Genomic DNA, 17,353 nt, shown 5'->3' with positions numbered 1-17,353 from the left:
TAAAATTATAGTAAATTTTATTGTCTGCAAGTTGTAAGTCATGAAATAAAATCATTGGAATGCCTGGCACATAGTAACTTCCCAATAAATGTTTGCTTAATAAATGGGTGAAAAAAAAATCTAAGACAATCAAATGAAGTGTTTATTGAATACTTCCTGGGAACATGGCACTAAAGTATTTCCCCTATCATCAAGATATTATCTCTCTGGAGAAATACTTCAAAATGAATGGTGTGGGTAGTAAGTATTATAGGAGCTCAAGGAAGGGAAGGAGGCTCGTGGACAAGATCCGTATGAGTAGGCTTCAGGAAACAGGATAGACCTCATTAAATTTTGAATGATTGGTATGATTTGTAAATGTGAAAAGGAAAAGAAGTTGTTGAAGAATAAGGCATGTGTGGGAGCTTAGTGAGATGGACCACCATCTGGGTTAATTAAGTTTACCGTGTTCTCTTTTTAATTCTAGTTGGGTGCTCAAGGATGCCTTTCTTTTCTTATTGCTTTTCAGGGCAGTGTTGGCCCTATGGGACCAGTTGGACCTTCTGGAATCCCTGGCCCAATGGTATGTTTCTATTTTTATAATGGATATTTCACTTTGATTTTTCTATGATGTCACAAAGTATCACTTTCTTTTTTAGGGTCTTTTGGGGAATAAGGGCCTACCTGGAATCAAAGGTGATAAGGTGATTTAAATATTTACATTGTCATAGAGATGATTTCTTATCACATTTACTTTTCTTTTGAATCCGCACAACTTATAAAATACTTGTTTTAAAAAATATGGGATCTAGGGCTTCCCTGGTGGCGCAGTGGTTGAGAGTCCGCCTGCCGATGCAGGGGACGCGGGTTCGTGCCCCGATCCCGGAAGATCCCACATGCCGCGGAGCGGCTGGGCCCGCGAGCCATGGCCGCGGAGCCTGTGTGTCCGGAGCCTGTGCTCCGCAGCGGGAGAGGCCACAGCAATGAGAGGCCCGCGTACAGCCAAAAAAAAAAAAAAAAAAAAAAAAAAAAATATGGGATCTAATCTGTACTATCAATTATATAATTTTTCTCAGAAGTAGGAAAAATAGAGAAATTAACTCTTGTATAACTAGTATTTGCCTTCTTATAACATTGCCACATTTGCATTGCTTAAGTGTCTTCACGTGAAATTGTGCTCTCCAGGGTGAACAAGGCATTGTGGGAGAGCCAGGAGAACCAGGGTATCCTGGAGACAAGGTAATGTTTTTACTGTTAATTTTATATAAATACAACAAAAGCCAGTGAAAATGTATAAATTCTTTAAAAAGAAAGGAGTACTGATATTTTAATCATTGATTATATATTTTTTAGGATATGGTATCAATATGGTTTTACAAGTCTTGTTTAAAGCAGTTTTCTCAATTATTTTGGAATAATTCCATGAATTTTTTTAGTAATTTGCAAATAGAGGCATATCTGCCTTCTGTCGTATAATAGTTTTTGTCTTCACTGTACTGTTCTTTTCTTTTAGGGCGCTAGGGGTTTTCCTGGACCACCAGGGATGAGAGGAAAGCCAGGACCTTCAGTAGGTTTGAACTTTTGGTTTGCTCTTTCTGATTCATAGAGTACACACTATGGCATGAGTCTGGAAACCTGTTGTTGTTTGTGGAATGTAAGAAGTAGAATGTAAGACTACCAGTGTGGTGTTTATCTCTCCACTTTTAGAATATAGCTAATCCTTGAAGTTTTTAGCTAACATTCCATAGATTATTGAATCTCACCCTCCTCACCCCACCCCATCCCAGGCCAAAGCCAAATTTCTGTGAGCCTTAAAGATCTTGGTTGATCTATTATAGACAGTATTTAAACTAAGCAGTAGATTTTAAGTCAGAAAATATAAGGCACCTTAAATAATATTTTAATTTATCCAGATATGTTTCATTAAGGAAACATTCTGAAGAAAAAATAGCATGTCACACTCTCTTATGGGCCCAAATATTCTAGTCCCTTGTCTTTTTTTAACCTTTGACCATCAATTAATTGAAATAAAAAGATACCGTGTATTGTAGTTAACTTGAAGCCCAAGAAACTATAAAACTAAAGTTACTGAATAATTAAAAACATTTAAATGAAAAATGGTTAAAACATGAGTTAAAAGTATTTACCTGCATATTAAAAATCATAATAATTATTATAGCTAACATTTACTGAGTGCTTACAAAGTGCCAGGTGCTCTTCTAAGGTCTATACATCTAATTTAATCCTTAAAACAATCATATGAAGTTGGGACTATTATTATTCCTATTTTACCAATTATGGAAACTGAGACACAGAGAGTTAAATAACTTGCCCAAGGTCCCATAGTTAGTTAGTAGCCACCTGGGCAAATCTAGGAAATCACATATGTCAGAGCCCATGCACTTAGCCACTGTGCCATAGTGTTCTGGGCTTTAATGTTTTAAGATTGTTTTAGGGTTTTAATATTGATTACAACTCTGTGAAGGTGATTGTAGATACAAAAATTTAGATACAAAATCATAATTTATTAATATAACATAAAAGAGTGTTGTTTTCCCAAGCAATTCATCATGTTCCCTCTAACTCCACCGTCTCATCTTTGGATTGTTTATTTTTGCATCAAAGGAAGCAGCATTAAGTTACATAACTTTACATACACCATTCTTTATGACTTCTAACATTGACAGCATTTCATATACATTTCCCAGGAATTATTTAATCGAAAGAACAATTGTTGGCATCTATTTATCTAATGACATGTTGGTGGTGCGTTTTGCCTTAACTAGTTTTCACTCAGTCAGCCATCCACCCAGACTTGTGCCGTGGTGTTGAATCTCAGAAGGGGCACGAGTATAGGTCAAGCTAACAAAAAGCTTCTATTTCTCGAGGATGATTCTAAACCACGTAAAAGGAACTTTCAATATCTGCAGTGATTGACCCTTCTTATACCTTCATTTTTTTCTAATGTGAGGGTTTTCTAGCTTTTGATAACAGCAAAAAGAAGTGGTATGACACATTTTCTAAGGTCAATACTCAGTAATAAATAATTTATATTATTCTCTTACACTCTGTAATTAATTACTTGAGAAAACCAGAGTCAAATATCATGCTTATATAAGGTAAACCTTTTTAATGTCTTCCTTACTCTTTGATTCAATTTATATTGATAACATGTTTATTAGGGTGGGAGAGGGGGAATTGCTGGTCTGAATAACATGTAGATTTTAGTTCCAGCCCTGACACTGACCTGCTGTGACCTTGGACATTTAAACACCATGGTATCCAGTTTCTCGTGTTTAAAATGAAAGTCAGTCTATATCATATGTAAAGTTCCTTGCAGCTCTGTGACTCTTTAATCCTCTCTTAGTAATAATGCTTACCAACGTTGCTCTAGTCTAAACTAAAGCAAAGGCAGCCTGTTTTACCTTTAGCACATTGTCTTAAAACCTTACTTTTTTTTTTTCCTGGAATCACCAGAAACTCTAATGTGGTTCTTTAAGGCAGTGATGCAGGGAACATGAAATGGTGAGCGTGAGGCTTTTGCTTGCTCGTGTTATACCTTTTTTGTACTATTATAATAAAAATATTTTAATGTCAGCAGGGATTAGTTTGGTAGGAAACAGTTGGCTATTTTTTGTTTTTTTAATCAGATCTTCAAAATATACATACTTTGGACTGAAGATAGGATAGAGACTTATGAATTAATATTTATGAGATGGCCTTGCCTTTAGACTTTTACTTTATTTATCACTTGTTTCTATCTATTTTTAGAAAAAATTGTAGTTGTTTGACTTTCCTCATTATGGAAGAAGACACCTGTTTAATGAAAAATTACATACACAATATCAGTAATCATATTAAAAATAAATCATACAAATTAGTGCCTATCTAAATCATTTGTTTACTATCATGCAAAGAAAGCCAAAGTCATAAGAATGTCTTTCTTATTTTATATCTCCTACTTTTGGTTTTCTGTTATATAAAATGTTGGTATCACTGATACTGTTTCCAAATGGATCTAAGTTATAACATAAAAGAATGTTTTCAGGATAAAAGAATGTCCTGATCCAGAAGGATTTTAACATTCTGGAATAGGGAAGCTTTTAATCTGCAAGTATTTAAAAACTAGAGGAAACTACCAATCTGAAGTTGTTAAGAAATATTATTTTTTAAAAAGAGAAAATAAATACAATTATGTCCTTTCCATTTTTTTATAGCTAGAAGTTGCTGTCATTTGTAGAAGTTTACTTTTAATCATTATTCAATTCACTAAAAGTTACTTGAAAACTCAGTTTTTATAAAGGAGAATTGACATTCAAGGAAACTTGCCATTGAAGTTTTTCAAAATGAAATTTTTTTCTGAAGGATGAATAAAATTATTCCACAATTTATATTTTTAAATATCAGGTTGTCAATCAACTTTTCTGAAAACAAAGGCCTAGTGTATGCTGATTTTTCCTCAAGCTTGTAAATTTAGTGTCTTGTTTAGATTTTGCCACTAGAGGGCCTCAGTGAGAACTTCATCTCTATCTCTTGGAGGTAATATTCATTTTAAGAATTTGACTCCCTTAGATACTGATTATGATGGAGTATGATGGATTATAATTTTGTTTATTTAGGGGAACTTCAGTGAACTTCTGCATAATACTTTATTACTTTTCTCTAGATTTGATTGCAGTAGTTGTATTGTGTACTGTTTAACTCCAGATACTCTAGCACTCTACAAGACTGAATTTAGTACATATGGAAAACTGCGCTTTACTTCTTGGAAAGTGGATAAACCCATATTATATATAAAATTTTATGTATAAAAAATGCAAGCAATTTTATGTATTCTGAGACCTATTTAAGTCAAATTTAAAGCTCACATAGAAATTTAATATGACAAATAATGAATTCAAGATTTTTTATGAAAACAAGGGTATCAGACTACTGGCCTTTCCTGTTCTGTAGTCTCCTCTCTTGAGAGCATCACCAGCCCTCTCTAGTAGCAGGCTTTTACCCACTTCTCTTTCCACGGACCTTCTTCTCCAGCCCTGATTTCACACTGTTAGCCTGAATGTCAGAAAATGGCTGCAGAGTTATTGAAACTGAATCCTCAGAAGTTTAGTTAAAGGATTAAAGCAATCTAGGAATTCTAGGTATCATCCAGGAGAGGAGAGAGGATGTGAAGGGAAGGATTAATGGTTATAAAATTGATTAACATTTAATGAGTACTTTCTATGTGCTAGGCACTGTGCTTAACACTTATACATTTATTGTCTCATTTAATCCTTATAATGACTCTGTAAGAATGTTACTACTGTTGTTATTATTCCTGTTTTATTGGTGAGAAAACTGAGGCTGAGAGAGATTAAGCAACAAGGATTTAAATCCAGGTGATTCTTAATTACAAAATCAGGCCCCTTATAGTTATCAAAGGAGAAAGGAATTTTCAGAGACAATCAGAGGACCCTGGCTCTTTATGGAAACAGTTCTTCATCTAGAGTTCCCTACTTTAAGTCAAAGTTTACTGTCTTATCTCTGGGTAACACATACCCACACACACAATTTTTTTCCTTGATTTGATTTCCATTAATTTGTTTGTAGCCCTAACATTTAGGAGTATATATATATATATATATATATATATATATATATATATATATATATATATATATATAGACACATATCTCTATATAATAAGTTTTCTACAATGATGGTTATAAATTAAGTCTTTCTGAATAGTCATTAAAACGTTGGCATATTATTATATATTGAGTGTTGTTTGCCAGAAAGTCATTACAACTTTGTGTGGCATAATATATTTAGTGCTTTTTGCTTACCATATGTTTCCTTTTTAAATCATATTTATTAAATTAATGTTTATACTTTGATTTCTCCCACCCCCCCCCCCACGTTTTAGGGCCAAACAGGTAACCCAGGACCCCAAGGACCATCTGGCTCTCGAGGACCAGAGGTAAAATGTTGGTGGGGATATAATTAATTTAAATAAATATAGAAATTAAACTTGATTAGTAAAACATGCTTTTAGGTAATAGGTTTAAGAAAGATTCTCTTTAAAGTTTATATCTAATTGGACTAAATTTTTTCTGTTATGTCAGAAGGTATGCAACAGTGATCTCTAGAAAATAGAAAAGGTATTAGCTACATTATAGTCCTGGTTAGGTCACAGCTGATTTATTTGTTCTGCACAACGACTACTAATAACACATGCTTGGAGCAATCAAATTTCAGGGCCTAAATGCCATTGAATTTTTAATGCAGAATGCTTCCAATTTTTAAATATGCATATATCATTTGGATCTCATATTCTAGAATAAATACAATTAAGTCTGTAGCACATATATCAGATTTGCTTGTATATTTGAAATTCTTACTTTGGCTTAATGCTTGATGTAGAGGGGCTTTTTCTTAAGACTACATAGGACATGAGCTTCTGAGATGAAACATTTAAGTTCTTTAAAAAAAATCATTTTATGAGTCAAAGATATACGACATAGAGATAAAGCTTCTGGAGCTCACCCTAGTTCAAAAATATAAACCAAAACATATGCATACATAAACATATAAATAGACATTCACATCTGATCCAGAGTCATAGATGCAGCATTAACAGTGAGAAAGTGAATTTGGCTTCACAATAAATAAATCAGAGCAATAAAGTCCCCATAGTGTCAAAGCAGTAGGCATAGTTTCTAGGAATAGCACCATCCTGGTGTTTTCTCCCTCTCTTTGTAAACTGTAACGTCTATTTCTTATTCCACAGCTGTCTTTCGGGGTTGGCTGATTTCTTTAGCAAATATCTATTCTTATTGTCTAATTTAAAAACGTATTGGATGTTGATAGTTCAAAAATCTAAAAAACTACATTGTATCTACTTTTAATAATAGAGAGGTAATAGGAGGTAAAATACAGCAATGTATTGATGTCATCATTCTGGGAAGAAGGAAATTGTTTTGAGTAATAAAATGATAATTAACAAAGTAGTAATTAACAGATTAATATAACTTTATCTTTTATGAGCCTGCATTCATTTAATCATTTGTCATGAAAACCTTCCTGGAATGAATCATATTTACCTGTGTTCTCATACTGAGGATACAGAACCTAATTTATCTTTTATTATCTTTAAAGGTTAATTTTATGAACATGGATTATTCTGTTGTAATTTTAGTTATAGATGGTATGTGTCCTAGGAAGGACTGTGTCATCTCCTTGTTATCAGTATGGTTTTGGATCATTTTCTTTTTTTATATAAAGCCAGGTTAAAGGATGCATGGACCATGTTTTTACTTATTACTTAATTTTCCAAAATTTTTTTTTCCTCTGTTGCCTTTGAGATTTTATGATTTGCAGTCATGATTCAAAACATTGCCTCATTGTCTTTGACTCCTGCAAGGTAGTAAGCCCTAACCTATGCCCATTCTTCCTCCTTACCTATTTTAAATTTTTTGATGGGGCTAAAGATTTAACCTATATTCTCTCAATAATTGGTGCCAGGCTGTTTTGGGAAATGGGGCCTAATCCAAAGATCATAACTTCTTCTTGATCATAAGAATATAAGATGTAGGATATCATATATGAGGCAACAGCTCTATTTAAATACTTCTTGACATTAGGCTTTTAATAGAATTGTATGTCTAAGAATTTAAAATAGCATGTTTAACAGTATATCAAGCCTAAAAAGTTTCTACTTGCACAGTAGATGAATTTTCTCAGGTAAAGGATCTTATATGTTGTACTGTATTTTGACTTTATCCTGTAGACAGTGATCAAAGATTTTTAATCAAAGGAATGAACTTATCAGACATGCATTTCAACATATAAATGGTAGAAGGAGTAAAGATAAAAGAGAAGGAGAGAGGGAGAGATGACAGGACTAAGGCTGCTTGGGAGTATAATGCAAGGCCAAGGGATTAATGATGAGGGCCTGTAATAATAGAGAGGAAAAGGTGGCTTCAAGAAATAATTAGGAAATTTAATTCACAGCAGTTGAATCACTCAGTTCAGTTCATTCAGCTTGTGTGAGAGAGGAATAAAAGACAAATTTAATAATTTTTGCTTGAACAGTTATGTAGAATGTAGATCACCATTCTAAAAATAGAGAATAAAAAAGAAGGAGGAGGATACTCAGGGTAGGTGAAGATAATGTTTTGGTTTTGATTTTGTTAGGGCTGAAGTACCTATAGGACATACAGGAAATTAGTCTCATAAGTGTATAGAAAATTGTATACCTGACACTCAAAAGAGTGAACTAGAGATACATGTTTGTATAGTCATCCCCACAAAGCTATTAGATGACTCAATTGTAATAGATAAAATAATTTAGACTTTATAAAACAAGGTTTGAAAATACTACACCTGGACCCTCAACTCCAGAAGGCTATATTCTCTGTTTACAGTGCAATTAAGTTTTAAATTGACAGTATTAAGAGCAGTAAAATAAACTTTGGTAACTTAAAAACATCATGAGAAGAAAAAAATCACAATGGAAATTAGAAAATATTTAGAATTAAGTAACAAATCACTATAAAATCTAGTGTTGTACCTAAAGCAGCACCTAGAGGGAAATTCACAGACATCAGTGCATTTCTCTAAAAAGCAAGGAAGATCAAGAATAAATAAGTTATGCATAGCACAAGTGTAGGGATTTGTTTTAAAAGGAAAAAGATGTTGAAAGAGGTCAAATAGGATAGAGTCTGTGTTCTCTGTAAGTAGGATACTAAATCCCAAGAGTGGGAGGAAGGTGTGCATGCAGAAGGAGGGCGCTCAGAGTTCTCTGAGGACTAAGCAGGGAAGGGAACCAGGGACTAGTAACAATTTCTGACTTGCGTTAAAAACTCAGCTGAGGCTGAAAAACCTTTTCCCCAAAATACAGCCACAAAGTTCAGTACAGTTCATTAGAACCGAATTGCAAACTTGAGTCTCAACTTTCTACTGGGCAAAACAATGAAACATGGTCAGTTATATGCTTTTCTTCTCCCTTGGATAAAAACATATCACTTGTACAAAAGAAGGGCAACAATTCATGGTATTGTGTGATTTCCATATTTGAGTATAGATTGCTATTATAATGTCAAAGTACAATCCAGTAAAAGTAATCCTATTAGAGACCAAAATGATGGTCCTAGGTATATACTTCTGTGATAGCTTTTGTTAATTATTGGGTGATGAAAGGCTTAAGTTAATATCTGGAAAGTACAGTGCTTTTGAGATATCTTCTGAATGAGAATTGAGGAGTTAGCCTGAGTACCTTGAGCAAATTACTTGGAGTTTTTTTATTGTGAATATTGTAATATATATGTTTAATTTTATCTTTTCCTAAATGGCTTATCAATTGTCCCAGAACCATTTGTTAAGCAATTTGTCTTTGCTTCAGTGATTTTAAGATGCCACCCCTATCATATAGTACATTTCCATGGTTATTGGGTCTGTGTCTGGACTTTGTTTTCTATTTCACTTGAATGGTTGTCTATTCCTGTGCAATTGTCACATTATTTTAATGAGAGAAGCTTTATGGTATTTTTTAACTTTATTGAGAAGTAACTGGGAATAATCAACCAATATAATTGCATATATAAAAGTGTACAATGTGATGATTTGATATATATTGTGGAATTATTACCAAGATCAAGATAACACATCCATCACCTCACATAGTTAATTCTTTTAAATTTTTTAAAAAAATCTTATAGGGGTATAGTTGATTTACAATGTTCTGTTAGTTTCAGGTGTACAACAAAGTGAATCAGTTTTATATATATATATATATATATATATATATATATATATATATATATATATATATATATATATATATATATATATATCTCCAATGTTTTTCCCTGTGCTATACAGTAGGTCCTTATTAGTTATCTGTTTTACATATAGTAATGTGTATATGTCAATCCCAACCTCCCAGTTTTATGCCTCCCCACTTTTCCCCCAGGTAACCATAAGATTGTTTTCTACACCTGTTACTCTATTTCTGTTTTGTAAATAAGTTCATTTGTACCATTTTTTTAGATTCCACATATAAGCGATATCATACGATATTTGTCCTTCTCTGACTTATTGCCCTCAGTATGACAGTCTCTAGGTCCATCCCTGTCACTGCAACTGGCATTATTTTGTTCTTTTTAATGACTGAGTAATATTCCATTGTATATTTGTACCACATCTTTATCTATTCATCCATATGTAGATGGACATTTAGGTTGCTTCCATGTCCTGGCTATTGTAAATAGTGCTGCAACGAATATTGGGGTGCATGTATGTTTTCGAATTATGTTTTTCTCCAGGTATATGCCCAGAAGTGGGATTCCTGGATCATATGGTAGCTCTATTTGTAGTTTTTTAAGGAACCTTCATACTGTTCTCCATAGTGGTTGTATCAATTTACATTCCAGCCAACAGTGTAGAAGGGTTCCCTTTTCTCTACACCTTCTCCAGCATTTGTTCTTTATAGATTTTTTGATAATGGCCATTCTGACTGGTGTGAGGTGATACCTCATTGTAGTTTTGATTTGCATTTCTCTAATAACTAGATATATTGAGCATCTTATCATGTGCTTTTTGGCCATCTGTATGTCTTCTTTGGAGAAATGTCTATTTAGATCTTCCATCCATTTTTTGATTGGGCTGGGGTTTCTTTGTTTTTATTGAGCTGCATGAGCTGTGTGTATATTTTGGAGATTAATCCCTTCTCAGTTGCTTCATATGCAAATATTTTCTCCCATTCTGAGCATTGTCTTTTTGTTTTGTTTATGGTTTCCTTTGCTGTGCAATAAATTTTTTGTGGTGAGAATGCTTAAGATCTACTCTTAGCAACCTTCAAGTATATAATACATTTTTTTTTTTGGCGGTACGTGGGCCTCTCACTGTTGTGGCCTCTCCTATTGTGGAGCACAGGCTCCGGACGTGCAGGCTCAGGGGTCATGGCTCACGGGCCCAGCCGCTCCGCGGCATCTGGGATCTTCCCGGACTGGGGCATGAACCCGTGTCCCCTGCATCGGCAGGTGGACTCCCAACCACTGCACCAGCAAGGAAGCCCTTACATATCTTTTTTAACTATAGTAATGATGCTGTACATTAGATCCTCAGAACTTACTCTTCTTATAGCTGAACATTTGTATCCTTTGACCTCCATCACCCCATTTCCTCACCCCACAGCCTCTGGCAACAACCATTCTATTATCTGTTTCTATAAAATTGACTTTTTTTAGATTCCATATATAAGTGATAACATACAATATTTGTCTTTCTCTAGCTTATTTCACTTAGCTTAATGCCCTCTGGATTTGTTCACGTTGTTGGAAATGACAAGATTTCATTCTTTTTTATAGCTGAATAATATTTTGCTGTGTTTGTGTGTATTTATCACATTTGTGAGATATATATATGATATATACAGATATGATATAATGGTATTTACATTTTCTTTATACATTCATCTGTCAGAGAACATTTAAGTTGTTTTCATACCTTGGCTATTGTGAATAATGCTGCAATGAACATGGGGGTGCATATATCTTATAGAGTTAGTGTTTTCACTTTCATTGGGTAAATACCAAGAAGTGGAATTTCTGGATCATATGGTAGTTCTATTCTTAAGTTTGGGGGGAACTTTCTTACTGTTTTCCTTAGTGGCTGTAACAATTTATATTACCACCAACAGTGCACACAACTGTTCTCTTTTCCACATTCTTGCCAACACTTGCTATTTCTTGTCTTTTTGATAATAGCTATTTTAACAGATATAAGGTGACATCTCATTGTAGTTTTTTTGTTTGTTTGTTTGTTGTTGTTTTTTTGTTTGTTTTTATTAGTTTCTGCTTTATAACAAAGTGAATCAGTTATACATATACATCTGTTCCCACATCCCTTCCCTCATGCATCTCCCTCCCTCCCACCCTCCCCATCCCACCCCTCCAGGCGGTCACAAAGCACCGATCTGATATCCCTGTGCTCTGCGGCTGCTTCCCACTATCTATCTACCTTACGTTTGGTACTGTATATATGTCCATGCCCCTCTTTCGCTTTGTCACAGCTTACCCTTCCCCCTCCCCATATCCTCAAGTCCATTCTCAAGTAGGTCTGTGTCTTTATTCCCGTTTTACCCCTAGGTTCTTCATGACATTTTTTTTTAATTCCATATATATGTGTTAGCATACAGTATTTGTCTTTCTCTTTCTGACTTACTTCACTCTGTATGACAGACTCTAGGTCTATCCACCTCATTACAAATAGCTCAGTTTCATTTCTTTTTATGGCTGAGTAATATTCCATTGTATATATGTGCCACATCTTCTTTATCCATTCATCCGATGATGGACACTTCGGTTGTTTCCAGCTCCGGGCTATTGTGAATAGAGCTGCAATGAACATTTTGGTACATGTCTCTTTTTGAATTATGGTTTTCTCAGGGTATATGCCTAGTAGTGGGATTGCTGGGCCATATGGTAGTTCTATTTTTAGTTTTTTAAGGAACCTCCATACTGTTCTCCATAGTGGCTGTACCAATTCACATTCCCACCAGCAGTGCAAGAGTGTTCCCTTTTCTCCACACCCTCTCCAGCATTTATTGTTTCTAGATTTCTTGATGATGGCCATTCTGACTGGTGTGAGATGATATCTCATTGTAGTTTTGATTTGCATTTCTCTAATGATTAATGATGTTGAGCATTCTTTCATGTGTTAGTTGGCAGTCTGTATATCTTCTTTGGAGAAATGCCTATTTAAGTCTTCTGCCCATTTTTGGATTGGGTTGTTTGTTTTTTTTGCTATTGAGCTGCATGAGCTGTTTATAAATTTTGGAGATTAATCCTTTGTCAGTTGCTTCATTTGCAAATATATTCTCCCATTCTGAGGGTTCTCTTTTGGTCTTGTTTATGGTTTCCTTTGCTGTGCAAAAGCTTTGAAGTTTCATTAGGTCCCATTTGTTTATCTTTGTTTTTATTTCCATTTCTCTAGGAGGTGGGTCCAAAAGGATCTTGCTGTGATTTATGTCATAGAGTGTTCTGCCTATGTTTTCCTCTAAGAGTTTGATAGTTTCTGGCCTTACATTTAGGTCTTTGATCCATTTTGAGCTTATTTTTGTGTATGGTGTTAGGGAATGATCTAATCTCATACTTTTACATGTCCCTGTCCAGTTTTCCCAGCACCACTTATTGAAGAGGCTGTCCTTTCTCCACTGTACATTCCTGCCTCCTTTATCAAAGATAAGTTGACCATATATGCGTGGGTTTATCTCTGGGCTTTCTATCCTGTTCCATTGATCTATCTTTCTGTTTTTATGCCAGTACCACACTGTCTTGATTACTGTAGCTTTGTAGTATAGTCTGAAGTCAGGGAGCCTGATTCCTCCAGCTCCGTTTTTCATTCTCAAGATTGCTTTGGCTATTCGGGGTCTTTTGTTTTTCCAAACAAATTTTGAAATTTTTTGTTCTAGTTCTGTGAAAAATGCCAGTGGTAGTTTGATAGGGATTGCATTGAATCTGTAGATTGCTTTGGGTAGTAGAGTCATTTTCACAGTATTGATTCTTCCAATCCAGGAGCATGGTATATCTCTCCATCTATTTGTATCATCTTTAATTTCTTTCATCAGTGTCTTATAATTTTCTGCATACAGGTCTTTTGTCTCCTTAGGTAGGTTTATTCCTAGATATTTTATTCTTTTTTGTTGCAATGGTAAATGGGAGTGTTTTCTTGATTTCATTTTCAGATTTTTCCTCATTAGTGTACAGGAATGCCAGAGATTTCTGTGCATTAATTTTGTATCCTGCTACTTTAACAAATTCATTGATTAGCTCTAGTAGTTTTCTGGTAGCATCTTTAGGATTCTCTATGTATAGTATCATGTCATCTGCAAAGAGTGACAGCTTTACTTCTTCTTTTCCAATTTGGATTCCTTTTATTTCCTTTTCTTCTCTGATTGCTGTGGCTAAAACTTCCAAAACTAGGTTGAATAAGAGTGGTAAGAGTGGGCAACCTTGTCTTGTTCCTGATCTTAGTGGAAATGGTTTCAGTTTTTCACCATTGAGGACAATGTTGGCTGTGGGTTTGTCATATATGGCCTTTATTATGTTGAGGAAAGTTCCCTCTATGCCTACTTTCTGCAGGGTTTTTATCATAAATGGGTGTTGAATTTTGTCGAAAGCTTTCTCTGCATCTATTGAGATGATCATATGGTTTTTCTCCTTCAACTTGTTAATATTGTATATCACATTGATTTGCGTATATTGAAGAATCCTTGCATTCCTGGAATAAACCCCACGTGATCATGGTGTATGATCCTTTTAATGTGCTGTTGGATTCTGTTTGCTAGTATTTTGTTGAGGATTTTTGCACCTATGTTCATCAGTGATATTGGCCTGTAGTTTTCTTTCTTTGTGGCATCCTTGCCTGGTTTTGGTATCAAGGTGATGGTGGCCTCGTAGAATGAGTTTGGGAGTATTCCTTCCTCTGATATTGTTTGGAAGAGTTTGAGAAGGATGGGTGTTAGCTCTTCTCTAAATGTTTGATAGAATTCACCTGTGAAGCCATCTGGTCCTGGGCTTTTGTTTTTTGGAAGATTTTTTATCACAGTTTCAATTTCAGTGCTTGTGATTGGTCTATTCATATTTTCTGTTTCTTCCTGAGTCAGTCTTGGCAGGTTGTGCATTTCTAAGAATTTGTCCATTTCTTCCAGGTTGTCCATTTTATTGGCATAGAGTTGCTTGTAGTAATCTCTCATGATGTTTTGTATTTCTGCAGTGTCAGTTGTTACTTCTCCTTTTTCATTTCTAATTCTATTGATTTGAGTCTTCTCCCTTCTTTTCTTGATGAGTCTGGCTAATGGTTTGTCAATTTTGTTTATCTTCTCAAAGAACCAGCTTTTAGTTTGGTTGATCTTTGCTATCATTTCCTTCATTTCTTTTTCATTTATTTCTGATCTGATCTTTATGATTTCTTTCCTTCTGCTAACTTTGGGTGTTTTTGTTCTTCTTTCTCTAATTGCTTTAGGTACAGAGTCAGGTTGTTTACTCGAGATGTTTCCTGTTTCTTAAGGTGGGATTGTATTGCTATAAACTTCCCCCTTAGAACTGCTTTTGCTGCGTCCCATAGGTTTTGGGTCATCGTGTCTCCATTGTCCTTTGTTTCTAGGTATTTTTTAATTTCCTCTTTGATTTCTTCAGTGATCACTTCGTTATTGAGTAGTGTATTGTTTAGCCTCCTTGTGTTTGTATTTTTTACAGATCTTTTCCTGTAATTGATGTCTAGTCTCATAGCATTGTGGTCGGAAAAGATACTTGATACAATTTCAATTTTCTTAATTTTACCAAGGCTTGATTTGTGACCCAAGATATGATCTATCCTGGAGAATGTTCCATGAGCACTTGAGAAAAATGTGTATTCTGTTGTTTTTGGATGGAATGTCCTATAAATATCAACTAAGTCCATCTTGTTTAATGTATCATTTAAAGCTTGTGTTTCCTTATTTATTTTCATTTTGGATGATCTGTCCATTGGTGAAAGTGGGGTGTTAAAGTCCCCTACTATGATTGTGTTACTGTTGATTTCCCCTTTTATGGCTGTTAGTATTTGCCTTATGTATTGAGGTGCTCCTATGTTTGGTGCATAAATAATTACAATTGTTATATCTTCTTCTTGGATCGATCCCTTTATCATTATGTAGTGTCCTTCTTTGTCTCTTCTAATAGTCTTTATTTTAAAGTCTATTTTGTCTGATATGAGAATTGCTACTCCAGCTTTCTTTTGATTTCCATTTCCATGGAACATCTTTTTCCATCCCCTTACTTTCAATCTGTATGTGTCTCTAGGTCTGAAGTGGGTCTCTTGTAGACAGCATATATATGGGTCTTGTTTTTGTATCCATTCAGGCAATCTGTGACTTTTGGTGGGAGCATTTAGTCCATTTACATTTAAGGTAATTATTGATATGTATGTTCCTATTCCCATTTCCTTAATTGCTTTGCGTTCGTTATTGTAAGTATATTCCTTCTGTTGTGTTTCTTGCCTAGAGAAGTTCCTTTAGCATTTGTTGTAAAGCTGGTTTGGTAGTGCTGAACTCTCTCAGCTTTTGCTTTTCTGTAAAGGTTTTAATTTCTCCATCAAATCTGAATGAGATCCTTGCTGGGTAGAGTAATCTTGGTTGCAGGTTTCTCTCCTTCATCACTTTAATTATGTCCTGCCACTCCCTTCTGGCTTGTAGAGTTTCTGCTGAGAGATCAGCTGTTAACCTGATGGGGATTCCCTTATGTGTTATTTGTTGTTTTTCCCTTGCTGCTTTTAATATGATTTCTTTGTGTTTAATTTTTGACAGTTTGATTAATATGTGTCTTGGCGTATTTCTCCTTGGATTTATTCTGTATGGGACTCTCTGTGCCTCCTGGACTTGATTAACTATTTCCTTTCCCATATTAGGGAAGTTTTCAACTATAATCTCTTCAAATATTTTCTCAGTCCCTTTCTTTTTCTCTTCTTCTTCTGGAACCCCTATAATTCGAATGTTGGTGCGTTTAATGTTGTCCCAGAGGTCTCTGAGACTGTCCTCTGTTCTTTTCATTCTTTTTTCTTTATTTTGCTCTGCATCAGTTATTTCCACTATTTTATCTTCCACCTCACTTATCCGTTCTTCTGCCTCAGTTATTCTGCTATTGATCCCATCTAGAGAATTTTTCATTTCATTTATTGTGTTTTTAATCGATGCTTGATTCATCTTTAGTTCTTCTAGGTCCTTGTTAACTGTTTCTTGCATTTTGTCTATTCTATTTCCCAGATTTTGGATCTGGGAAATAGAATCTTGGATCATCTTTACTATCATTATTCTGAATTCCTTTTCAGGTAGACTGCCTATTACCTCTTCATTTGTTAGGTCTGGTAGGTTCTTATCTTGCTCCTTCACCTGCTGTGTGTTTTTCTGACTTCTCATTTTTCTTATCTTACTGTGTTTGGGGTCTCCTTTTTGCAGGCTGTGGGTTCATAGTTCCTGTTGTTTTTGGTGTCTGTCCCCAGTGGCTAAGGTTGTTTCAGTAGGTTGTGTAGGCTTCCTGGTGGGGAGGACTAATGCCTGTGTTCTGGTGGTTGAGGCTTGATCTTTTCTTTCTGGTGGAGAGGTCCACGTCTGGTGGTGTGTTTTGGGGTGCCTGTGACCTTATTATGTTTTTAGGTAGCCTCTCTGCTAATGGGTGGGGTTGTGTTCCTGCCTTGCTAGTTGCTTGGCATAGTGTGACCAGCACTGTAGCTTGCTGGTCGTTGACTGAAGTTGGGTGCTGGTGTTGAGATGGAAATCTCTGGGAGATTTTCGCTGCTTGATATTATGTGGAGCTGGGAGGTCTCTTGTGGACCCGTGTCCTGAAGTTGGCTCTCC

General features: G+C 35.1%; 1 protein-coding gene across 4 annotated transcripts in view; it reads left to right on the top strand.

Annotated features, from left to right (window-relative positions):
* The window catches only part of COL24A1 (collagen type XXIV alpha 1 chain), a 404,516-nt gene that overhangs the window by 124,155 nt on the left and 263,008 nt on the right, over nucleotides 1-17,353 (top strand). For all 4 annotated transcript variants that reach the window (XM_060090037.1, XM_060090036.1, XM_060090035.1 and 1 more), the window contains exons 15-19: nucleotides 509-562; nucleotides 639-683; nucleotides 1,165-1,218; nucleotides 1,493-1,546; nucleotides 5,885-5,938. In XM_060090037.1, coding sequence (XP_059946020.1) covers nucleotides 509-562; nucleotides 639-683; nucleotides 1,165-1,218; nucleotides 1,493-1,546; nucleotides 5,885-5,938 — 261 coding nt within the window. The remainder of the gene's footprint in view (nucleotides 1-508; nucleotides 563-638; nucleotides 684-1,164; nucleotides 1,219-1,492; nucleotides 1,547-5,884; nucleotides 5,939-17,353) is intronic.

This window comes from Mesoplodon densirostris, chromosome 2 (assembly GCF_025265405.1).
Source record: "Mesoplodon densirostris isolate mMesDen1 chromosome 2, mMesDen1 primary haplotype, whole genome shotgun sequence".
NCBI lineage: Eukaryota > Metazoa > Chordata > Mammalia > Artiodactyla > Ziphiidae > Mesoplodon > Mesoplodon densirostris.
Note: the sequence above shows the minus strand (reverse complement) of the source record. Positions and strands in the feature narration are given on the sequence as shown.